We start from the raw sequence: 25,043 nt of genomic DNA on the forward strand, positions 1-25,043 counted from the left end.
TGTCGGAAGGTCGGCGAGCTGTGCAGTCAAGCCAAGTCACTTCCTCCTGACGTCACATGAAAATGCCACAGAAAATGGGTGAGGACGCAGAGAGGAGGACTGCATTTTCGAATTGATTTTTCTACTAAATAAATTCGCGTAAACGCACTAAGAGTGGACGAAACATGGCCTATGGACTCCGGACTACAATTTACACTAGTAATCCCGCAATGTTTACAAATCACTTCAGTGTCCCTTTAAAGCCATGATCGTGGTTTGCAAGACCGTGCAGCAGGGTCTGATGAAGGGAAAAAAAGTAAGGACCGTAACCCCCCTGTTCAGTGCGATTCGTTTGAGTGATTGATTGATTGTGGGGGTTTAACGCGCCGACGCAACGCAGGCGATGAGGCGCGCCGTAGTGGAGGGCTCCGGATTAATTTTGACCACCTGGGGATCTTTAACGTGCGCCGAAATCTCGTACACACGGGCGTTTTTGCTTTTCGCCTCCATCAGAAAAGCGGCCGCCGCGGCCGGGAATCGAACCCGCGACCTCGTGCTCAGCAGCGCAACGCCTTAGCCACTGAGCCACCGCGGCGGGTATCGTTTGAGTGATGACAAAATTGAACGTAGCTTGCAATATTGTTGGATTCGAGCATGTTTTTTATAGCGCAGCAAGTTCAGATTTTTGTGGCTCCTGTGACATACGTTAAGGTGGGACACTGGTCTTGAGGACCGGAAATTTGCCAAAAAATCAATATTTTGTATAAATTTTATTTGCAGTCTATAGGTTACAAAGAATGTACCTGCAAAATATCATAGCTGTATCATAAGTATTCACAAAGCTGCCGCCCTTTGAAGTCGCCTAAATGACCATTTTTGCCTATGTTTGCAAACTTTGTGCCCTGTTTTCTCAGAACCAATTTTTTTCCCACATGGTCAGCTGTCAGGTACAATATCTTTGGATGTACTGGTTCGATTTACATCAGTTTTGCTGCATTCCAAAGCTTATGAAGTGAACACTTGCAATAAAACCACAATAATATAGAATGTCTTTTTGCTGGCACAAGATTTTATGCAATTAGGTTTACAAGAACATTGTAAATTGACGACCCGAGATTTACGAATTTTGCAGCGTTTGCAGAAACCATGCTAAAATTACTGCAGTGGTATAGTTGCACTCCCTGGTCCTTCTAGAGCACAAAGGGATAAAAGCTATTGGAGTATTTCATAGGTACATAATGAAAAAATTGCCCGAAACGGAGTGGCATAACATGTTGCACAACTCTAAACTTACACCACATAGACGAAAACTGACTGCATATTTGTGCTCAGGATGTTGAAATACACTCAATGTGTAAATCTCAAGCACATGGGTTAAAAAATAGCAAAAATGTCCTCAAGACCAGTGTCCCCCCTTAAGCGGTTTACAATGTACCTCCAAAACCTATTCAAAGCCGTATCAAATTTTGCATCATTAGCTCAGATATTCAAAATTTGTGAATATCCACAGAACCCGAACCTGCCATCAGCAGCAGTCTTCGCAGTGATACCACAAATATTTCAAAGTTTTCCAACAAGATTTCGGAATTTGCTTTACTATACGAACCACCATACCATTACAGGTACAGTGAGGTAAATGAGAGAAGTGTTTGTCCTGTCAACTGAACTAGGTTACTTTTGTTTTATCGCGTCTGCTTATGTGAGCTGCACAGAGTGCGAACACACTTTAGCAGTGGTCTGAAGAATGTTCGAATAACACATGCGACCAGCATGGTAGGGAGAGGGAGACTGGGACTAGGTCGTGTAATTCTGCTACTTTGCTAAACGCAATGGGGTGAGCGTGGAGATTTGGCTCGCATCCCTGCTGCTTGGGTATCGTTTCTCTTTCAACCGCAACGGGCGTGTGTGTCAAAGCAAGACACACAGGGAAACCTGAATAAATGCTCTTTTATTCCGCAGCACGTATCCAAAGAGAAGAGAGTTCAAAAGAGAAAAAAAAAATGAAGAAGGGAAGGAGGGGAAACCAAAAATAAATATGGTACAAGAAAATACTCTGGCCCCGTCGTCGTCTTCACCGCCCGTGGACTTCACACTTTGACCGGCTCGTTCTTGAGCAAGGCTATGCTGCTCTTGAGCAGCTGCACCTGGGCCTGCAAAGCCAAGACAAGACAGGGTTGGTCCAGAGCCACTACACAATGGTAGTTCCCACAGCACTAGAGGTTACGAGGCAGTGCCAGAAACCGGTCTCTGGCTGTCACAGTGAGCAAGCTTGCTTAACTCTAATGCCGACCTCTTTTTCACTAAACGTCTGCAAACTGGTGTGCGCGTTGTTATTGAGCTCAAAAGCAAAAGCGGCTTCACACCACCCTAAAGGGTTGCCACGGACACTAACCCCTCCCAAAATCAAACTCAATACAATTAAAATCAATCCGTCAACATCACGCAAGTGAATTTTGATGTACTGTTGCGAATATTGCTGCTGCTACATTAGCACCTTGTTTCGACCTTTGTGGGTTCAATGAGATATAACCGTGAAGTGTCATTCAAGCGCGAGGTAATTACACCTGCGGCATCACACGCTAAGCTGCCCAGAGACACGAGCGCATGGCTGATGTAAACACAAAGCAGGGGCATACAGTCAAACTCCGCAATAAAAAAAAATCGCAAGATTTCGTTGCTCGTGGCAACAAAATATTGTCGGATCCCTAGTTACCGTCCAAAAAAGTCCATGTATTTCATATCTCCCGTCAATGAAGTTCTATTAAAAGTGTTCCCGCATTAAAGAAATTCGCTGCAAGTCTGATCGGCATTATATCTGCCCACTTGAGGCTAACAGTGCCCAAAACTACTGAAATGCATTTTTTTTTTTGACTCACAAGTGCATAAACTTCTGCCACAGCCCCCTGGCATGGCCGTCGCCATATTCGTTTACATGAACGACTGTGCAACAGGTGGCCGTGGAGGCAGCCTTACAGTGACACCACCACTGCACGACACATGGTGACTCACAACAAGTCTTTGGCTTGGGCTATGCCAGTCGGCTACCGCTTCACACCGCGTGTGCGTTCATTGCATGTGCAGGGGTGAGACAGCCCAAAGAGATTTGGGAGCAGTTTTTGGAGCAGCAAAATTTTGATTTTGGAGCAGAAGAACCTTGATTTGGAGCAGGTAGGGAGATTTATACATCTTCTGTGAGCTGAAAAAATCATAATTTCAGCAATTTGAAGGGTCAAGTACACATTCCAATCAGTTTTGAATACCCAGAACACTGGAACAGCCTTACGTGAAGGAATTTTTTAAGAGTACCACAAAGTTCTAACTGCACTACCTTTTTCCTAACTAGTGACTGTGTTGCAGATGTACGCAACACTGACAACAAAACTGCCGTTAACATTATCAAATTTAAGGGCTCTGCAATCGTGGCGTGTTTTCTTGCCATCTTAATGCTAAAATTATTATTTTTGTAATCCCAGGCTGCGTTGTACGAACGAGTGTAGTCACAGCAACAGTTGAGCAACTTTGAGATAACGGTCGCATAGCCCAACCAGCCTATTCGTTGCAGTCCGTGGGGCGCACGTCCACCCGGTAATCATTTGAGTAGCGTTACTGTTTAGCCACGTAGATTTGGGCATTAAATTTCACTTCGCATACATCAAGTGTTATTAGTCGCATGCTATGGCACTATGCAGTCCTGCAGATATTGGGCGCTGCTTGGACAGGTTGCGGCGCCGCAGCGCAGCCCGCAACTTTCGTGCCGACCGTTCCCTCCTGGGCCGAGGCTCGCGATCACGCTTCGAAGCACAGCAACACCTCAGCATTTTATAACACCACAACGAGCCAAAAAGTTAAATTCACGAACCCGATTATAGACGCACGCACCGCATTTGGCACTCAAGGACAAACCACGCCTAAGTCGTAGGCCCCACATTTCAAAACTTTTTTTATGAGCCGTGCAACTTCTCGTAATCTCGCACCAATCTCAAACCATATCCCCGCATTAACGTCACTGTTCAGAGCCACAATTGATAGAATAAATAGACTGGAACCCAGCTGATAGCGTAAAAAAAAACAGGGAAAATATCGGCGATACGCAGTGAGCGCGTGAAGTAGGCAGTAGCAGGCAGATCAGGCGGCGGCCATGTTTGTAGCCACAGCGATGCCTAATCGGGAAGGCCGTTTTAGCGAACCCGGACAGAAAGCAAGCCAATAGTGTTTTAGAAGCTATCGTTTGCTTAATTTCAGTCTTTCTATTTTTGCCATTTCTGTTAACCGACAATAAAAGTAACCACCGGGATGCGGGAGGCTTTCGTCCCCGCCGGAACTGACATGAGCATCAAAATCCGTGCCTTTCAGGCTCTTTGGAGCAGTTTGGCGCAATTTTAACGCTTTTGGAGCAGCTTGGCGCAGGAAAATGGAATTGTATCAAAAAGGCGCAATATGCGCAGCTGTCTCACCCCTGCATGTGCGGCAATGGGCACGTCTGCTCTCAATCAAAAGCACGATTTTTTATCGCACATAACTGCCCGAGTCAGTGGCCCAAATGGAAGAAGGGAAGACACCCGAGACGAATTTGGAACTGCCTGCACCTTGATGTCACATTTTGAAAAGCGAGGACACCGCCCTTTGATCACACACGTGCGCAAAACAGAACACCGACTGCTGTGGCCTATCTGGACCTCAACAAAGCTGTCAGGGTCCAGCGCCTTGCACATGAAGCCAGGCCGGCTGCTTGGGTGAGGCTCCACACTCTTGGCCAGGGCCCGGTTGCACTCACACGAGTCCGCTTCCCTTGGGAGGCGGGTCGTGCTCGGGTGTCTCGTCGGACGACCACATGCGCTGCAGGACGGCCCCAACTGCTCGCTGCATGCCCGGCACGTGATGGGCCCCTCAGTGCGTAGCCGCAGTAGTTTGTGATCTTTCTGATCCAGCCTTGGGCGGGCCTTCCCTTGCCTCCAAGTGGTTGTTCGCCCTGGGCTCTAAATTTGCCCAGAAGAGCACGCAAGGTAGCTCCCGTCCACTTGTGCACGCTGCTGATACCATCTTTCTACAGGAATTCCATCAAGCCGCACACACTGGGCCCGTTCGATTTTCCACTTCTGGCTGCCCGCGGGTTGCCAGAGGCGAGAGCCGGTCATTCGTTTTCCTCGGGCAGCCCGAAACGTCACTTCCGGCGGCGCCAGAACGTCTTCGATTTTTCCGGGTCGGCCACTTCTGGCTCCCTCCGCAAGCTGCCAGAGCCGCCCGGGCGTTCGTGGTCTGGCGGCGAGCGGGCACAGATCTGGCAGATAGCAGACGGCGCTGCTAGCAGATGACAAAAGGAAAGCGGCTCGGCGAGTTTCAAAATAAAATTTTTGAATTTATTCATGTGATATGAAAAATCGATTGATTGTGGGGTTTAACGCGCCGTCAGAAAAGCGGCCGCCGTGGCCGGGAATCGAACCCGCGACTTGATATGAAAAATCACTTTTGCGCACATTTCAGTTTATTCTTCTCATTGCAACACCCGTTTTTTTTGAACGAGAAGTGAGATGACACATGATTCGCGCCTAAACGGTCATTTGCGATTCGTCTGCTTACAGACAAGGATGGCCTATTTCAGCTAATGGGCGAGGACGGCATCGCAGTTCTAGATGAAGCCATGCCCGAGTTTATTACTTCAGCGAGTACATTGGTTGTCTGCATGTTATAATGAAAGTTTTCGTTTATTCCTCCAGAAAGAAAAAAAAAGCTCTCCCGCAGCACTCTGGCATCATGGGCGCTGCCAGGAAAGCCGGCGAACACGTCGATGAACACCATGTCCGCATTGTAGATCCCCTGAAGTATGATGGAGTGAAATTTCTTGCCATTGTAGTTAACTTCCTTCGGACTCTGAGGGTCTAGAAATGCGGCACCCATAAATTGCGCAGATCATGTCCGACAGTCTTCCGCTTCCTTGCCCGCTTGTTTAGATCCAATACTGCTCAGTCGGGCCAGAATATTTCCCGTCCGCTGATAGAAATATACAAATCCGATGACTCGGTAGGCTGCGGCGTGAACAGATGACTCGCTCACGCCGAATTCGCGATATACTGTGTACCGATTTACGACAGGGCAATCGGATCTGTCTTCTGGGCAAGTATTTCGCGGTGCCCTCGCATGCCTTTGGGGTGGAATTCGTAGTGTTGAAATTCGGTGACCAGGGCGACCACTGTGCGCCGCGACAGGCGAAACAGTCTCTTGAATTTGAACTCCAGGTAGGTCCACAACATTCTCCCCGCTGAGCCATCACGAGGACACACACATTGAAAACGTCGGCTTTGCAATCGTACTCTTCATCGTCAAGGTGAGGGCGGTCTGCAAACAACGCGTCGGGGAGAGCAGCGAGCGCACTTGCGTCGTCCGACATTTTGCCGCTGAAACTGTAGCAGACGACCGAAGAAAATTTGCTCCGCAGCGTAGCAGCTGGGATTTCTCGGTCCCGGCTTCTGGTGTATCCCGAAGCACTCGAACAACGTAAACACAACGTAACTTCCTGCCCGAGAGCAAGCTTCAGGCAGCCCGCGGGCTGCCAGAACGCCCGTAAATTGAACAGGCCCACTGTCTCGTACCAGGGCGTGATAGGTCCTGCTGTCTCCATTGGACAGCGTGGCGCTGTATCACAGTTTGTGCTTCTCCAGAGGACGTCGGAACGTGATCAAAGCTGCCTCCACCTCCCCCTGTCGAGCTTTGCAGTCAATGTTTTTTTGGCCCACTGGAGTGCGCGTTGTGAGCCAGTCCGCACACCCTTCGTCATGTGGTTTCGGGCCAGTCGAACAGACCAGACAGATACTGGACAGCCCGACGTGGTCTATCACGAGACCACTGTACATCTCTGCGATACATCCAACAGAGATGTGAAGGCTGCGTCCGCAAGTCGGCCAGGTGCCACGAAACGTGCAGTCAATGTTTCCGGGCGAGTTCCGAAATCGGCACACAGTTCTTTGATGAGAGAAACACTGGCTGCGTCGCAGTCGGTAGCCACCGAATTGCAGGCTTGCACCTTTTTTGCCACATGTCCCTGGTACGTCTTATGATGCAGGCCGCAATGTGAAATGCTCATTGCTGTGAAAAAGTGAAAAAGTCAGTGAGAGCCGTTGCTTCCTTTTCGATGCTTTGCACCCCCTTCCAAGGCGCGAACATTCAGACGAAAACCCTTCCTTGCACAGCCCACATTCTCAACACGCGAGCATGAGCTTAGTATCTCTTTCTCTTGGTCTTGGAAACAGTCAAGGCTCCCACGTCGCACTCAAAGGTAGGACACAAGCATGAAGAATGAGTTTATCATGTCCAAGTTCACGAGGACAAACTCTGTGCCACTTTCCGAGCTTTCGCTAGGCAGTTCTCTGTCCGAATGTTTGAACTTGCGCTCTGTCGACTGCGACACCGAATGCAAGGGTGGAACAGGGTGGATGAGTTTGGGAGCAGTCCTGGGAGCAGGCAAAAGTGCCTTTGGTAGCAGGCTCGGAGCAGCCAGAAAGGCCGTTTGGACCAGGGTTGGAGCAGCAAAAAATGCCATTTGGAGCAGATGTAACACCATTTCCCGGCATTATGGCGCCTCCCTCTCTGCTGGCTGCTGCGCTAGCCACATCCAAGTTACGTTTTATCTAGCCACCATGAGGGCGTTCTAACGTGCACTAGAACCTACTCCAACCCGGGAACGCGGTTCCCGGGTTGGACAGTAACATACACAGTAACAGTAACATGCACAGTAACATAACTTCGGGCCCAGCGATCGCGCCTAATTATCACTGTTCAAAGCAGAGCCAAAGGGGATGAGATAACAGGCCTTGCCTCGTGTCCAGTATAGAGCAGTGTTTAATAAGCGAAGTCACCGTGGCATTCTGTAAAGCAAGGTGTTTGCTTGCATTCTTGGCATTGAACGGCAGATTTAGTCCGCGTGAAGCTGAGCTTAAGGGGACACGTGGGTCTTGAAATTAACTTTTGTATTATTTAAGCTAGGGCCATGAAAATTATTGTGTATATGTGTCTTGTTTCCCTGATTTCAAATATGCAACTAGTTTTAAGGTAGCGCATTTAGTTTTTGAGTAACAGAGGAAATAGTGGAGCCTGATTACGTTATTTCTTACGGGCCATTAAGGGACTTTTTAATTGCAATTTTTAAAAATAAGTGGTATGAAAATTTAGCCTAAGACCTGCCATGCATGCTTAAGTTATTTATATTTTTGTAAAAAAAGGTTTATTAGATAAAATTAGGCTAATCATGCTTAGTATGCCATTCACACAGCCTAACGAGGTCACATTATTGCTCATTACAATTATGTGGTGCACGTTGCACCATTAAAAATAGCTTCAGCATGCAGGTCATTTCATTCTGAATCCAACGGTGTAAGTTTGGTTGAAATCGTCAAGAAAGAAACCCCTGAAAACCCCCGTAAGGCTAGGCACATCGGCAAAAAACGTGAAGCTGAGTAAATTGCAGTTGAAGTTTTGACACCGATTGCACAAAGTTCTATGATAGATTCATGCAATATTGTTTGCAAACACGAAATGCAGTTCTTCCTGAACAAATTGAGATATTAAGTTTCATAATCTGTTTAGAGGAACAAATAAAAAAAATTTCACAATGTAATGAGAAGACCTTTGAAAAGGTTATGGGAGGCATCAGCAGCATGAGCCAGCTCCCTAAGCAGAATTTTAATGGCCCTAAGAAGGGCCTTTTGTTTGTGTGGCGCCGGATGGGTCCCTCACATCTGTCCAGGGCTGTAGTCGCCAGACGTGTCGTTCCTGTGCCTCCTGGAGAACCTCTCCTTCACGCCGCTATGGCTCTTGTGGGCTGCGTTTGCCTTGTGCAAGTGCAGGCTGTCTTTTTCTATGCTGCGGCGTACAAGGCAGTTGCCGGCAGCATAGCCCAGGCTTGCAGTGACAGACTCCATTGTTTCTCGCTACCCTGGTTATACACTGCAACGGTCTCTGCAACAGCCCTCTTCACAGTGTTGAGAGAGGCGTTGGAGTTCCTTGATGCCTGGGTCCAGATGACAGAGTGGAGGCTCTCGCTGGCATTCTGGCTCATTCCATCACTGCACCGTGCCAGCAGGTCTTCGTTACTCAGCCTGGCGAACACTGGCTCCAGGGCAATCCGAACGCAGTCGGGAAGGGTGTTCTTGTGTACAGGTGGATCCTCGCCGTTAGCAAGGGCTCGGTTGTACTTGCACCATGACTCAGCCCCATCAGGGCACTTGCTGTGATTTGGTGCACTGTCTGTGGACGTCATGTGCAAGAGCGTGGCTTCCACTGCCCTCTTCATCCCTAGCACGCCGTTGTGGTTGCTCCTGAGGGCATAGCCGTAGTAGCTCTGAATCTCATTGATTCGGTCCTGCGTGAGCCGTCCTCTACCTCCGAATGACTCCCCCCGAGCCTTAGTCTTGTCGAGAACACCACGCAGTGTTGTCCCCATCCTTTTGGCCACGTGGTTGATGCGGTCCTTTTTACTGATGCTGATGAAGCCGTACACTCCTGCTGTAGTCAGCGCATAGAAAGTGCGGCAGTCTCCATCGCAAACAACAGTGGTGTATCGGAGTCCATACTTGGCCAGGGATCTCTGAAACATGATCAGCGCAGCCTCTACCTCCATCCGGCCTGCATTGCAGTCAATGTTCCTCTGACACTCGTGGGCTGCATACCAGTCACTGCACCCGTCACCACCTGGGTTTGGTCCGAGGGCACAACTGTGGCAAAAATTGGACAACACTACGTGGTCCAAGACCAATCCCGAGTAGAGCTCTATAATGCACCCCACGCCAATGTGGGAGCTTCGCCCTCGGGTCATCCAAGACCCGTCAAAGACGACATCAATATTGCCCACTGGGTTAAGGAGGTCTGCGTAGAGAGTTTTGACAACTGCTGCACTGGCAGCTTCGCTTGCAGTTGCACAGGCTTCAGAGGCTTGAACAAGCTTGGTTTTCAAATGCCCCTGAAAAGTCTTATGGTGCAGGCCACGGCGGGACAAGTTCATGCACACGCAGAAGTCTGCAAGGGCTGTAACACCTTTGCCAATCGACTGTATACCCTTCATGACCCTCATGTTCACTTCAAAGGGAGTGATGTTTGCAGTCCCAGCAACCCTTGGGGAGGAGAATTGTTTCTTCTCGAATTCGCACGTGGCGCTAACGAGCACAAGCTTGACTGCCAAGCCATACTCTTTATCCTCAGCCTTTGTGAGCGTCAGGGGTCCCGAACTGCAGCTACTGCACTTCGCCTGCGCGAAAAAGTCATTCAGGACCTTCATGTCCACAATAACAAAATCAGTTCCAGCACCGCTTGCCTGGCTCCCCTCGTTGACGCCGAGAAGGTCGAACTTCCGCTGGGTTGCCGACTTTCCTGACAACGCTTGCTTGCACTGTTGCGATTGTTCAACGCGCTGCTGCTGCTCTGTCGCGGAATAGAATGCAGTGTCGACGCGATCCGCTCTGCCAGCACTTGAGGAACGACCGTTGCTACAACTCGGGCCCGCGATGCCATCGACAGGCAACTCGGCTGACGTTCCCCGCAGATCCGGAGATGTACGTTGATCCACTGAATCCACTGATTGCGACGCTTCGCTTGCACATGACGCCGTTTTTTTGTTCCAGGCTCGTCTCGACGTTTTTCCGAAAGCTTTCCGCGTGCTTGCTTTCAACCGAACGTCGCCCGGCATGTCGAGAACGTAGACTCGCACCTTTGCGCACAGAGAAACGACGTTCAACACAACCGCAAACGCGAAGAAAACACGAACTCGTCGAAGACAAGACGAACGGTCGACCGCGGGGAAAAAACAACAAAGAACAATGCGCGTAGATGACCGCAATGGGCGCCGCCGTGAATCCCACGAGGCGCCGACGCCGCCGAGCAGACAACGCAGAGAGTGGGCGAGCCGAGAGGAGGAAAGGAGCAAAAAGGCAGAGAGGTGCGTCTAGGCCAATGGCAGAAGAGCGTGCGCTGGCGCGCGCTCAGACGTAGCCACCGGGCGGAGGAGCAACCAATCAGTGATTGTTATCCTCCCTTTGAAAAAACGAAGAAAACAGACGTTCCATGTAGTTGTTGCGAAAGAGAAAGACGTGGGAAGGTAGAGAAGAGAAGCAGCTTTCAAACAAGACCAAAATGGCCGCTATTGACGGCGCAGTTGCAGGCGGAGCGGGGCGCGAATTTCGACTAACTTTCGCTCTGAACTCTCGTTTTTAGCGCTGTGCAAGCATCATATTTATCGTTTTTGTAATACTTGGACTTCGAATTTGACGATGAAACTTTTCAGGCAGGTACTTTAGATTATATATAACCCGAGTATGTCGTTTTCAAAAAATGCCAAATTTCGCGTTTTTTTTTACCATTTCAAGACCCGCGTCACCCCTTAATTTTGTCTTCGCCCACCACAAGGTTGCGAAAGTCAATTACCTTACCTCGTAGGCAACGTAACTAGAGCGTGTCACAAGGCATGATTAATGTTGGACCATCCACAAATAAGCAAAGCTGACCCCAAAGTTGCTCACAGGCAAAAATGAGCAACTACCTCACAACAAAAGCGAACAGAATTAACAGGCGAGGGCAAAGCGTCCAAGAACCTGCTCGTTCAATACATGCCCCCCACGAAAAGGGGCAGGTAGCAAAGCCAGGGTCGCCAAATGTGGGGGGACTAAATTTACCCCTAATAAACTGCAACCGTTATATTATTCTATCTGTTTGCAATAAGCCACAAAAATATTTTACTTTTGGGCATTTTTCATTGAGCATTTCATTGAGCATTTCAAATGCAAAACAAAGCAATGCAAAGAGAAGGCGGAGAAGGCACTTAGAGCCTGCGGCCCTACGGCTAAGCCAAAGCTAACTTTCACAACCGCTCATAGCCTTGATGAAACCGAAACCATAGGCGTTCCCATGAGACCAAAAGCAATGTTTCAGCCATGTTTCCAGCACAGGGCATCATGGCGGTCGTACCTCGTGGTTCAGTTCACGTGCTGCGGCGCAGGCCGGCACTGATAAACCAGTTTGGTGCAACAGGGGCGGTTTGGCGCACAATGGCGCAGCCAAACACTCTTGGCGCTCAATGGCCCAAATGGTGCAGCTGTTCCACCCCCGCAAATCCTTCTTCCCATCCGCCGCATGTTTAGCACGCCCGGCAAGTTCACCAGCGGTGTAACACACAGCGTCGATGGGGTCCTAATTGGCACTCGAGGATCTAGATAACGGTTAGCTGACGCCGGCAGCACTGCAACTTGCCACGGCCAGATTCTGAAAAACCGTCTGGCTCAGACGCAACAGGCGATCTCGTCGATGCCGTCTTCTTCCCCGTGTTCCACACTCGTTTCGGCCGCTTCCTGTACGCTTGACACATACCGCATTTATTCGAATCTAAGCCGATAGTTTTTTTGAAATACTGATATATCGAACTCCAGGGTCGGCTTCGATTCGAGGATTTTGAAACGCGCGCCAATTTCCAAGTGAAATTGCGGGAAGTGGTGCACAGCTAAGGCCACCCAGAACAGAAAGTATTGTAGCCATTACTATACGAGCCAGTAGCCACTTAAGGGGGGACGCGGCTTTCAACTTCGGAAAAATGACCAAAACATCGTTTTTTTGAAACCCACATATTCGGCTTCCATGTTTCCTATTCTGTGCGTCTGCAAAGTTTTTACGCTGAAAAGCGTCGCAAAGTGGCATAAAAAAATACTTTTGTCAGGTGCGGTGACAAACTATCAGCGCAAAAGGGCGAAAAAACGGCAATTTTCGGAGCGCTCTATCTCCGCAACGGTGCCACCGGGCGCGGCCATTTTGATATGGTTAGATCGGCCGAGCGATCGTCTTTCCGGTTCCGCTCGTCTCTTGTATCTTCGTTCATTCACAAACGCACAAACGGCAGAAAAGAAACGACGCACAAACGAAGGTAGAAATAGATGAAGCGCTATTGGTCCTCCGGTCGGGGCGCAGAACAACGACCCTTCCTGATTGGATGTCGCGGGCGCAACGCAAGATGGCGGCCGCCTGAGCTGCGTAGCGAGCGGATTGAGTTCATTTTCGCCGCTTCGCTCGGCCGAGTTTCTGTTCATTCTGTGGTATTCAACACGCACGTTATCGCGATGGGAATGCCAGAGATAACGAGCCAGATTACGGGAAGTTGTGTGGCTCGAAAGGCGGAGGTCATCGAACGCTTCGTGGTGCGCGTGACTCTACCGTCGCCAGACCTTGGAGGGTGACGCGGTGTGCGCGCTTGCGATAGCGGTTCGTGAAGTGAACTTTTAGTCGGATTTACGATGTTTACACGCTTAGTTATTGCTGTGTTTTGACTGTGGGCTCGCTAGCCTTGAGAAAGAAACGGTCGACGCGTCAAACGCTGCGGCGCGCACGGCATAGCCGACGCGCATTGGAGCATCACATGACTGGGCAACCGGTTACGATTGAACGCCAGTAGTTGTAATTAATGCCTGCGACGTTAGATTTAATCTTAAAAGCGACCTGACCAGCCATATCAGGTATAATCAAAGTTCGATATGTCGCGGTAAGCGTGCGCTGCGATGCGCGCGAGCCATATCGCCTTTCTTGCGCTACGTTTCCCGTGCACTTGTAATTTTCATGAAAACAGGTTTGAGTTAGTAATATAGGAATAAAAATATGCTCTCTGCGTTAAAAATGTACGTTACTGTGGCAGCATTTAACAGTAATTTTTTTAGGGAAATTATTGATACCATTGCTTAGGGCATACTGGCTGTGCTGCGAGAAATATTGGATGCCTTGAATGTCAAAAGTAGTAAAAAAATATGCTTTTGCATTGAAGTTGGGAGTTGTGCAGAATACTCTACCAAGCTTCAAAGTAGCTCATTTTCATCCTTGTGGTATGCAAACTTTTGGCAATGAACACCTGCACGTATGAGTACTAAGTTGCCGTGCCAGGCAAGATAAAACATAAAAAAAGCCAAAAATGTTCAAGTTTAAGTAAAAAAAAATGCTAAACTTGGTGCCATGGTGACAACACTGCAAAAGGAGGTTGTCCAGTGCGATACAGCCAACCAGCTAACCTACTTTGCATTGAAAGCCCATTGAAACCCATCTTCCCCTCCATTTGGTTTGCAAAGGGGGTATGTACTCTTCACGGAGGAGCTGAAAATGATGTTTTCTGGAAAGAGAAAGGCTGTAAAAGGCACTCCAATTTCAAGGCAAGGCCTTCCAGAAGCCCCATGTTCAAAAGGACATGAAAGGCTGCAACCGTGGCGACTTTTGATAAGTGAAACCTATGTTGCAACTTCGGAAGCCGTTTTCTCAAAACAGTTTTTTTTGCCACCGATGTCGCTTGTACCAGGGATTTCTTCGTGACCACTGGGTCTATTTTGATTCCGTTTCTTGCATTACATTCCTTGATGAACAGTTCAGGTCGTGACACTTTTGGTTTTCCAGATTTGTTTTTTGTGACTTTTTTATTCAAATAGTCGTTCACAGTCGACATGCCTGTTGCACATTAACCTCTAAAAAAATGAAAACTAAAAAATATTGCTTTGTAAAAAAAAAATTCTAAAACTGTCACGACCTCGCCCATTCATTTGGGAATGCAAAGCACTTCGAACAAGTTTTCTATCGTGTTTTATAAGTCGCTCAAGCTCGGTACAAGCGGAACAGAAAGAAAATTTAATAAATAAAAAAGTTATCAAAATATTATCTTGAAATTTTTATAGTGTTATCACAGAAGCATTTCCAGTTGCTGTGCCAATTTTCATCAAAATCCACTCAGAAATAAAAAAGTTGATTTTGAAAGCCACGTCCCCCCTTAAGGGGCCATAGCTGGGGGCGATGCCGCCATTTTTGGGCGGATAGTGGTCTGCGTGTGGTGTGGTGTTTGGTTTTGACAGCGCAATGGCACCAAACAAGCGGTGCTGCTTTTAAAAAGGAAAGTTGTTTTAGCCGCGGAGTTGTCGTCAAACGTTCAAGCCGGGCAGGACTTCGGCGTGGATGAAAAAAAAAAAATGTCCATCGTTAGAGGACGCAACGGGAGAGGATATTTGCGTGCGCCACAACAAGGATGGCATTCACCGGACCACGAGAAGGCAGTCACCACGAAATGGAGATAGCATTGGCTGACTTCGTTCGGACGCAGCGAGCAGCTGCCCTTCCAGTAACGACGGAAGTGCTCCAGGCAAAATCAAGGGAGCTTTCAAGGGAACGAGGCTTATCGCGGGCACACTTCAAAGCCAGTCGGGGCTGGCTACAGAAATTCATGAAGCACTTCGGCTTTAGCCTCCGTCATCGAACCTCAATCGTCCAGAAGTTGCCCGGTGATTTTCAAGAGAAACTGATTGAGTTCCAGCACCGCATCTTCATGTTCAATAAACTTTTTTTTTTTGTGAACGCTGACCTCACCTTTTTGTTCGGCCTACATTCGAGGCAAGTTTTTTTTTTTTTTTTTTTTTCGTGGCTTCGGATTTTCGGGGGTCGGCTTAGAATCGGGGCCGGCCTAAATTCGAATAAATGCGGTAGTTCTGATGCGAACATCTCCCGGCATTGTAGCACAAGAACACGTTGCACAAAATCGCAGCAGCAGAAAGAAAAGACGTGATGAGAAAAACGATGTGACGGCAAACACGAGGAAAGAAAAACAAGAAGACAAACACAGAAAGCGCATTCGCCGCGCCGGCCAATGAGAGACGCGATATGAGGCACTCGCCTCGCGCTCTTGCCAATCAATGGCTCGTAAGCGACCTTTTGAAAAACAGCGAGAACAAGGGCCCTCACCCTGCTACATTGTTTTGAGATATCGCAAAATACGCACAAAGACACAACCTTCAAAATGCCTCCAATATGGCTGCCGCCAGGCAACTCCTTCGCGCATGAAGTTGAAGCATTTCTAGCCCAATTTTTGACAATTTGCAGTCGCCGTCAAGTTTACAAAGTTGATTTTGGGACACTTTCCGATGCAATTCAGCGGTGAAACTTTTAGAGTAGGTTTCTGAGGGAACTAAGACTCCAAAAATGCATTTTTCCCAAGACGTACCCCTTTCGCGATTTTCGGCCATTCTAAGACCTCCCGTCCCCCCTTGAATTGTACCCGAGTATAGTTGGTCCCGTGCCACCGTGCAAATCAGTTCCTCGAACTTGCAAAGCATAGATATGCCGCACAGGCATCACACAAAACGCTGGTTTTCTGCACTGCATTTGCAGCCACATCGCTAAGAATTCGGTGTTTCCATGGCACTGTAGCGCGCGATGTCGACGCCATTCCGTCATCCCGTCCGAAACCGGCAATGCTTTAAAAAATCCCGGAGCTCAGAAAAAACAAACATACGAGGATGTAAGTGCCCACTACTCAGTAGATGGCGCCAGCTTGCAGAGCGCGCTGGGAAAGTGGCAAATTCAAATGGGAAAACATCAAAATTTGAACTTGAAACCGTTGATAGTATACTATATTTCATTAGTGTATACTATATTTCATTAGCATGAAAGTGTTAAAAGCAGCCATTTACATTTGGCAGCCACGCTGTAGTGATGGCACCTGTGTTTTGCAGTCATGCAAATTGTACCGTATCCAACACTCGCCGCGAGATAAATGTGTACAGCCCAAAGTCCAGGGGAGAAAAGGGGGGCAGAGCGAGTGAGACCACTACGTGCGCACATACCTTGGCATGCTTGAGCTCCAACTCCACCAGGTCTAGGAGGTTCTTGCGGAAGTTGTTCACCCGTCGCGTCTTGAAGTCCGTCAGCTCTGCGCCACAGCACACAGGAGGAGGAGAAGGGGGAAATTAAGTCTAGCACGGACACTAGGAAAGCCATCCAAAATACAGTCGAACCCCGCTACAACGAAGTCCGCTTCAACGAAATTTCCGCTGCAACGAAATATTGTCAGTTCCCCGTCAGCTAGCCATAGAAGTCCATGCAACAAAGTCCTCGCCACAACGAACCATTTGTTTGGCTTGCTTCCGCTTCAACGAAAAATGGCAGGGTTTGGACATATGTTTCAGAATAAAATAAGCATAACGTCAGTTATCTGCAGCTTTTTATACATTTAGGACGTTCAGTTTCTCCGTAAACGTGCGCCGCGCGCCCACACCACTCCCCAAAAGAAAAACAAACTCTTAGGTGGACACCATTGTTTGCTGGTGAAAACGATGTGGCTGGCCGTATTTACATGAGGTGCAGGCCCAGCAGGCCGGTTCGCCAAGTTGGAGCTACAGCCAATCCGTATCCAGTTGAAATCGCGCGAATGTGTCCTGCTGCTGGTGCGGCCCCGTCAAGTATGCGTTGTGAGCAGCTGTCCTTGCCGTTTTCCTCTTACATTTCCTCAAAGTCAAAAGCAAAAATAATGTTTTCTTGTTTAGTCTTGAACCCGCGTCAGCCTATCTTAGACACGAGCGCGCGCTGGCGATAAAATGCAAGCGCACGTGGCTGGCCTGCCAAGGTCAGCTGCCGCCATGCCTAGTGAGAGGATAACTCTGTGGAGGATAAAATAACGGCACCTCTCCTGCCTACCATACCACAAGCGAGAGGGGCGGGGCCTTCCGACGGCCGAGCAGTGCTAGTAATAAGCTCAGTAGATATGCCTTGTTGTGCGGTATAATTTGTTTTGCAACCGCAGATAACCATTCGTACAGATAACCAGATGACCAAAACAGATAACCATTTGTACGCTTCTTATCCAAATAAGCACGGCGCAGTTGCGCATCAATCCTTTTTCTAAACGACGTCAAACAGAAAAGGCGGGCATTGGATAAGTGTGTGGGCAACGTATGCTGCAAGTACGAATTGTTTGGAATTGTGACGGAACTGTGGGGTCCCCCATCCATCACTTTCGCAAGCCCGAAAGGAGGTCCTCGAGGCAGACATGGATGAGAACCACTGCTCAATAAAATTTATGAGTTTAGTGCAAAGCTTCTAAAACGCCCAGCATGTGAACAGAGAAATGCAACACTCTTTACCGAACAGTCACAATTCTCGAGGAGGTTAAGCAGCCCACAAGAAAGCCTCAATGACGAGACGATTTACTCGCACCAGTAACCATTCTAGCTAGTACCAGCCCTTGAACCCTTAAAAAAAAAAAATAATAAGCATGCCCGAACCTGGCTACCCTGCCTGCTAAACGACCTCAACCACAGATTGGGGCACAAAGTAGGACACCTCCCAGGCCGACAGAGTTGCCGCAAGCTCCTCCAGTTCACTTGCGAAGCAATGAGCAAGCTCACCCTGCTTGGCCTGCTTGGAGATGCTCTCAAACTTCTCGCACGCCTCTTGCTGAGCGGCTTCGGCCTGCAGGCACAAAGAGGTGGGGACGTAAGGGAGAATTCAGAGAAATATCCGCTGACAAAACCTTTAGCGGCCTCCCCAACCACGTTTATCAACCAGAGGAGGCTCAGCTGACTTTACCTTCAACTCTGCCAAATGCCCTGCACATAAAGGCGGGGGGCAGCTGCTTAAAGGACCATGCGACACTTCTCTGTTAGCTATGTTTCGTCAACTCCGTCTGTCCTTCGAGTCGCGCGGAGACTGCCGCAAAAACAATTGACGAAGTTCAGCCCAGAAATGCGCTACTCAGCTTTCAAGTCTAGAAATACGAGCACACGAGGGGCGGGCCACACCACACCCGAGGTATCTGGGTGTAACGTGGCATTGCATGCAGCGACTGGCTGGCTGGCATTCCCATCTCTCGTATACGCCACTGAATTGACCACAAAATTTTTTTTTTTTTTTTTTGTGAGCAAGCATAGCAGCTGTACTGTAGACGTGCAAAACAAGAAAAAGAAAGGGATATATTGTATAGACCACTTGTAACGCATGTTGTTGTAGCCGCAAAAATCCAAACACTAAGCTGTACTGCGCTAAAAAAAAAAAAAAATGTGTGCCAATCCAACCTGTGAAGGTGGTTGGAAAGCGAAGCTGTGAACGACACCCACAATGATTACCCATGCGACATCACTTGAATTCACATGCGTGGCTCTACGAAGAGCGAACCCAGAGACGAGTGAAATGCACTTAACCGCACTCTTCAGTACTTCAGAGTGGTTCTTTGCTAATGTTAAATTAATGTATGATGCACGGATGGTGGTTGGTTGAAAGTTGTACTGCAGAAGCACTCGAGTGGAAGCCTTTTTTTTTATAAAATTATAGGAGGCTCAAACCCGGTGTTAGATGATCTCACTTCTACCATCTCTGCCGACACCAACGGAGGCGACGAGATTGGCAACAGAGACGGAGGAGAAGTGAAATGCTATATGTTGGTTCGAGCTTCCTTTAATTTTATAACTCCCTTTATAACCAACTGTCCATCGAGTACGCCGCTGCAGATACAAATGGTGCGCTCCTAAATGACCATTCAACTGCTCACTGAAAGTTACCGTGCGGCACAGGCATAACTCGGAATTCCACCCCTGGTTCAAAAAACCCAGTAGGGAAGAAGTCACGAACCTTTTTCTTATCCCCCCCCAGCAGCAGTTCTCAGCCAGCACAACTACGCTGCAAGATCTTGAAGCACTGCAACAAGCACGCCCTCGCCACGGAAGAAGCCCAGCAGCCGGACGGTGGGTGCCGTTTTTTCTAATACACGCATGAAACTGTTTTAGGCCGTACGGAAGATACCGTATTTATTCGAATATAAAACGAGGTTTTTTTTTTAAAATCCGTATTCTCAAAGTATCATACCCCGCCTTATATCTGAAGCTCAGTATATTTTATGGGAGTTTCTTACGCTCCAAACTGCACCCTCGCCTTATAATAGTGACCGCCTTATAATCGAATAAATATAACTGGAACTGCCCGAGGACTTCCTGAATGAAGCCAGCCTCGACGAACACACCGCGGCATTCCCACAGTGCTTTGCCCCGGCATCGAAGGATGGCTATTTAAAATCGGTGAGAGAGAGAAGGGATGAAGCCAGCAGAGCAGCACTCACGGCCTGGACCTCCTTGTTCTTGTTGCGGGCGCGCTCCAAGGCACGGTTGGCGTTCTCGTAGTTGGCCAGGCACCGCAGGCGCCGGTACAGAAGGTCCTGCACAGGCAGGGACCGGACCAGTCACGGGGAAAAAGTCTACGTGACCGCAACCGGGCTCCATCCCCAACTGACCCACCACCCAAGCCACGAGCCAAGACCACAGCCTCAGGTGCGGCCCGCTTTTGAGTCTGTCACCAAGGAAACATGCTTTTCACGAGTAAGCAGCAATGTGCAACACCTCGTTAAAGGGACAGACAACAGATTATTGTCGCGTATATGTTCTCTAGCTTATATGAACGCCAGCGTTTTATATAGCCCGGTAGCCATAAGCAATGTTTAAACAAATTGGCAGAAATATAGTCTAATTTTGCAGCAAGCTTTCCGAAATCAGAAGGTGGTGGTTTGTAGTGTCGAAACTTGACACTAAAATATGTGTCCCTGTCATGTGACCTGCAAACCTAGCAGCTACTGTGACTGCTGAAACGTTTATTCACTTACTGAAAACCTTTTAACACAAGTATTTGTAAAAGTTTAAATTGTATATGCATTCTTAAACATTATTTCGAAAATTTTTAAGACACGCCGCCCGCCGCCGCCGAGTTTCTCTCAGAGTGGCTAACTGAGCCACCATGCCCAGAATCAACAGCAGCGTTCAGTAAACAGACCCAGTGAAGGAGCTTTGACGATTCTGCCTGAGTCAGGGGCGTTTGTTCTGCCAAAATATTTGATTTCAGTTTCCAAATACGCCAACGGCAGCTTAAAAAAAAACGTCACGCCCGGGGAGAATCAAACTTCCCGCCTCCACAACGTGAAGCCAGATTCTGCCTATTGTCTATCCCAACAGCTGGCGCATTCGTGCAAAATACACGTTGCATTAAAAAGAACACTAAAGGAACAGGAAAGCCTGCGATTCAAACTTTTTCAAATATCGTTTTTTATTTCGCATACAGACAAAAGCATGTTGCCGAGCTACTCCATGTCATGGTTGCCAGCATTATTTTTGGGAGGGACACATACGGCTCGTAGATCTAAAAATTTCGATTTAAAAAGTTCTAGGGCGTTATCAGCAAAACCGTTTCTCGTCAAGGGGCTTTAAGTGATGCCCTTTCATTGGGGATCGAGAATATATACTCGACAAAATTCGGTTGTCTGTCCCTCTAACAACTAATTTTGCATGTGTGACCCCCACAGCGCTGCTTGGCAAGAAAGGGGAGGCAAGCAACCCATTTCCAGTTGACACTCAGCAACCAACCATTGCCAACACCTAGGGTCACTTCAGCACCTTTTTGCGTTTTGTTTTTTATCACCTTTTGGACCCTCAAATACAGATCTGAGGACCTAGAATTGAGGCCTGCATGCTCTAATATCCGACGAGCTAGCGCTCAATGAAAATGGTTCAGCGGTTAGACCCTCTTACATTGCAACGCTACATAGCTTCTCCACAACGAAATGACAACGAAACTTCGAAGAAAATAAGTTCAGACCGCTGCATTTCTACCGGTGATAAACAGCCGGTGGTGTACGGGACCCATTTGACGACGCTGTTTTGCTCTCAAACTGGTACCTAAAAATTGGGTGTTACCTTACTACTTACATTTGAATGTCTTAAATTTGAATGTGAATGTCCTGCATTTGTAAGTGGCGCAATTTTTTTAGGCGCACTAGAGAATACCCCCGTGAATTCGCTCACAGTTCATACACTGTGTCGCAGCATCAAATACGAACTTGTAGCTTGAAAAGAAAGAACCCCAAGCAGTTCCCAACTTCTTCAAAGTGGTCCTAATACCGTGTATAGTGCAAAAAGAGAACACCCAGCAAAGGCCAGAATGGCTGTACAATGGCTTCACGCACAAATCAAGCTTCAAAAACAGACACCCGTCAATCTTTTCACCTAACCTGATCCCCGGTCAGAGTGAATGCAAACGATTAAAGCCGTTCCACTCCATGTGAAAGCCGTCGGAAGTGCAGAGTAGTGCTCGACATAATGTGCTGTAGCACCATTATCCACTTACTGCTGCCACCCAACGCATTTCAAATTTCCCGCCTTCGCAGTGTTCGTGCGCCCCCTGCCTGAAACTGCGCCAGCGGGAGGAGTTCTGTTCTTTTTGTGCTTCCTTTTGCTCTTGCACGAGCTGGCGTTGCACTGCCACTTTTTTTCGCTTACCATCATAAAAACCAACCCAACGAGCGTTCCTAACTAAATGAACGCTGGCGCTGCCGGTTAATTACCCATACTTTGCTCAAATGTATCTGCAGTTTTCTATGCGCTAAACAACGGGGAGATGTAGAACAAGCGCCAGCAGTTCACAAGTGTCGAACGGTTACGACCATGTAAACCGCTTGGTTTTCGAAGCATCTATGGGACACCGCTACGCCGAGCCGCCGCTACGCCGGCACGCCGTGGGGCTCTACTTGGGTCGAGCGAGCGAGGTACAACGACAAGGCGAGCCCCTAGTGCTCTGCAGTTGAAAGATTGGGTATCAGCATACAACCCAGTGTTGGTGCCCCAACCACAAAAACCAAATGGGTGGTAAACTCTAATCAGATGCACTACCCTATTGTGCAGTCAGTAACTTTCGTTCTCTTTTTATTGTTTTGTGAGGAACAGGTGGGGCACGTAAGAGCTGCATTAATCCGTCGATGGAGCGAGTGATAGAAAAGCACAGAATGACAGTGGCGATAGCTGCCTTCGCAATGCTCACAACATCGCGGGGGGGGGGGGGGGGGGGGGGGGGGGGGGGTGCAGATTTTGAAGCGTGGCTTGCCACCTCCAGCCACTCTGTGCAAGGAAAGCCAAGCGTTAAGCTTTCATTTCGCGAGACAGAGAGAGAGAGAGAGAGAGAGAGAGAGAGAAGAACGAAACGCTCGTGCATTTTTGAAGATACACCAAAGGGTGTTTAATTATATTCTTTTTTTGTTCAACTTTCAACCCTGGTGTCTGACAGGGTGGGTTGCAAAAGCACACGCATCAATCAGGCTTAACCCAGGCACACACTGTCTTCAGGACCACACAAACAGTAGAAGTGCCAACGTACAAGTAAAATGCCCAGCAGGTCAACCAAACTGGTTCGTCGGCACATGTTTCACACTGTCAGCCTCCACACACCACACATCAAAGGAAATGGCCGTTTTTCAACAGCGGAGCTCTGCGGCAAATCGCGATTTTTCGCGTCTGCAGTTAAAAATACCCCGAAAATGCCGAGCGCTCGTGCGTGGTGCTTCGCGACAACCGCCCAGCGTCCCCTGCGCACGTTTGTCCAGCCAAGCATACCCTCTTAGAGAAACTAGCCAAAATTGACAAAAAAAAATTTCAACATTTTCCGTAATTGCGGCAACGTTCGCTCGGAACGAGGAAGACACGTCATAGCGTACGCCCCCTCCAAGGTGATGTCCAAGGATTGTCATGTCCAAAAGAATGAAAGACGCTCACACTAGAGCAACAATGATGGTGTACGGGTCGTTGCAGCAGCGAAGAAGAAGCAAATCGGCTGTAACGGTGGACGTAAACCACCGTGATGGCTGTGAAGGTGGCGTACAGGTTCGGTACCTTCTAGCCTTGCGCATTATTTATTTAAAAGAACCTTACAGGCCCCCGTAGGGGCATAGCGTAAGGGGAGGCAAAAAACAGTAAAAGCAACACGAGAGCAAGTAAGAATAATATGTACAACGTGAGGCTAACCTTGCATTGCGAACAAGGCACAAAAACACCACGACACAATATACTGCCAAGGCGAAACTATAGATTATAAGGCGCAGTGCATACACAGTACAACTTAACAAAATACATTCACAAAAATACGCCAGCAACAAAAAGAGGGTGAACAATTTAAGGAAGCAAACCTAGGAAATGACTGGTTACACGGTGGCGGAAGGAGGCATGGTTTGATATGGAAACGATATTATCGGGCAAATCGTTCCACAGACAGATGGCACGTGGAAGCGCAGAACTATTGAAAGATAATGTACGACCGAAAATTAGTGTGAGCTTCCCTCATTTTTTCCAAACACACTACAAAAAAAAAAAAAAAAAAACGCGCGAGGCACGACAACCACAGCCTGACCCACCACGCCCGCGTACCTTGGCAGCGGAGGTGTCGCGCATGTAGTAGCGCAGGGTGTCGGACAGCTTCAAGTCTTCATCCGTAGCCACCCGGCCTTCAATTTTCTGCACCACAGAGAGAGGGGGGCAACACCGCGATGAGGAAGGGTGCACATGAACCACTCCACCAGCTGAATGCACAAAAATGTGTAACACACCACAAAGACACACCTTCTTTCACCAAGGCAAGCTTGTAAAACGTGCTCAGTTCCCCATCCACACAGGGTATGGATAGTGCATGCTAGTTTTAACGCCTACGTACCCCTACTTCACTACGAGTACTCAGAGCATCGAGGACAAACCTGCCCGCTTATGCACCCGAGTCACTAGATAAGGATACAGACTATCAGTACTCTTTCCTCCTATCGTTCCATGCCGCCGCCGAAGTCACTGCTCAGTTCGCATCACGCGACATTTGTTTACGCTGCAACTGTTTATGCATCAGGGTTCGCACGGCCTTCAAAAGCAAAAATTCAAGGGTTTTCAAGGACTTTCAAGGACCAGAAAACACATCCTCAAGGTCCCCATCTTATGTTTTATCTGGGAATGTTTATAACTTCAACACAATGCAAAATTTTGATATTGCCTAATACCTAAGAACATTAATGCACATTTAGACAGGCGCTATGGGATCATGAATGCTCCCCCAGCTTTATTTTTTATTTCATAGTTTATATTCAGAGATTTTTCTTTTTTCTTGGTGTTTTGCCAAGGCTGTTTCATTTCAAAACTTAGTTAATGTTGCCTGCATCTCCAGCTTTGTCAGCAAGAGTATCAGTTGAAATTAACTCAACAAGTGTTGCTGCAAGGCAGGATGAACTATGTGCACGTCCACCATTATTTGCACGTAAAAGCAAACGCAGATAGAGCGTATGAGGCACAGCAAACATGCAATGAAAGGCCGTCCACAGACTAGATGGAACATGCAAGATAGAGAACAGAAGCCGGCTTTCACGGGATTGTATTGTGACATGGACTGGATTGAGAAAAGCCTGCTCCCAATGTTGCCTCGTAATAATGAGAATCCACAACTCGTAATTTCATGCAATACACTGA

At 48.2% G+C, this 25,043-nt stretch overlaps 1 protein-coding gene across 3 annotated transcripts in view; it reads right to left on the reverse strand.

Annotated features, from left to right (window-relative positions):
- Nucleotides 1–1,908: 1,908 nt before the first annotated feature.
- Nucleotides 1,909–25,043, reverse strand: part of Snx6 (sorting nexin 6) — a 56,459-nt gene continuing 33,324 nt past the window's right edge. For all 3 annotated transcript variants that reach the window (XM_077694907.1, XM_077694906.1, XM_077694908.1), the window contains exons 9-13: nt 23,967–24,053; nt 19,850–19,945; nt 18,147–18,210; nt 16,587–16,672; nt 1,909–2,129 (exon numbers count right to left, since the gene is read on the reverse strand). In XM_077694907.1, the coding sequence (XP_077551033.1) occupies nt 2,067–2,129; nt 16,587–16,672; nt 18,147–18,210; nt 19,850–19,945; nt 23,967–24,053 (396 nt within the window). In that variant the 3' untranslated portion in view covers nt 1,909–2,066. The remainder of the gene's footprint in view (nt 2,130–16,586; nt 16,673–18,146; nt 18,211–19,849; nt 19,946–23,966; nt 24,054–25,043) is intronic.

This window comes from Haemaphysalis longicornis, unplaced genomic scaffold (assembly GCF_048455015.1).
Source record: "Haemaphysalis longicornis isolate Haplotype H1 unplaced genomic scaffold, Haemaphysalis longicornis Haplotype H1 scaffold_13, whole genome shotgun sequence".
NCBI lineage: Eukaryota > Metazoa > Arthropoda > Arachnida > Ixodida > Ixodidae > Haemaphysalis > Haemaphysalis longicornis.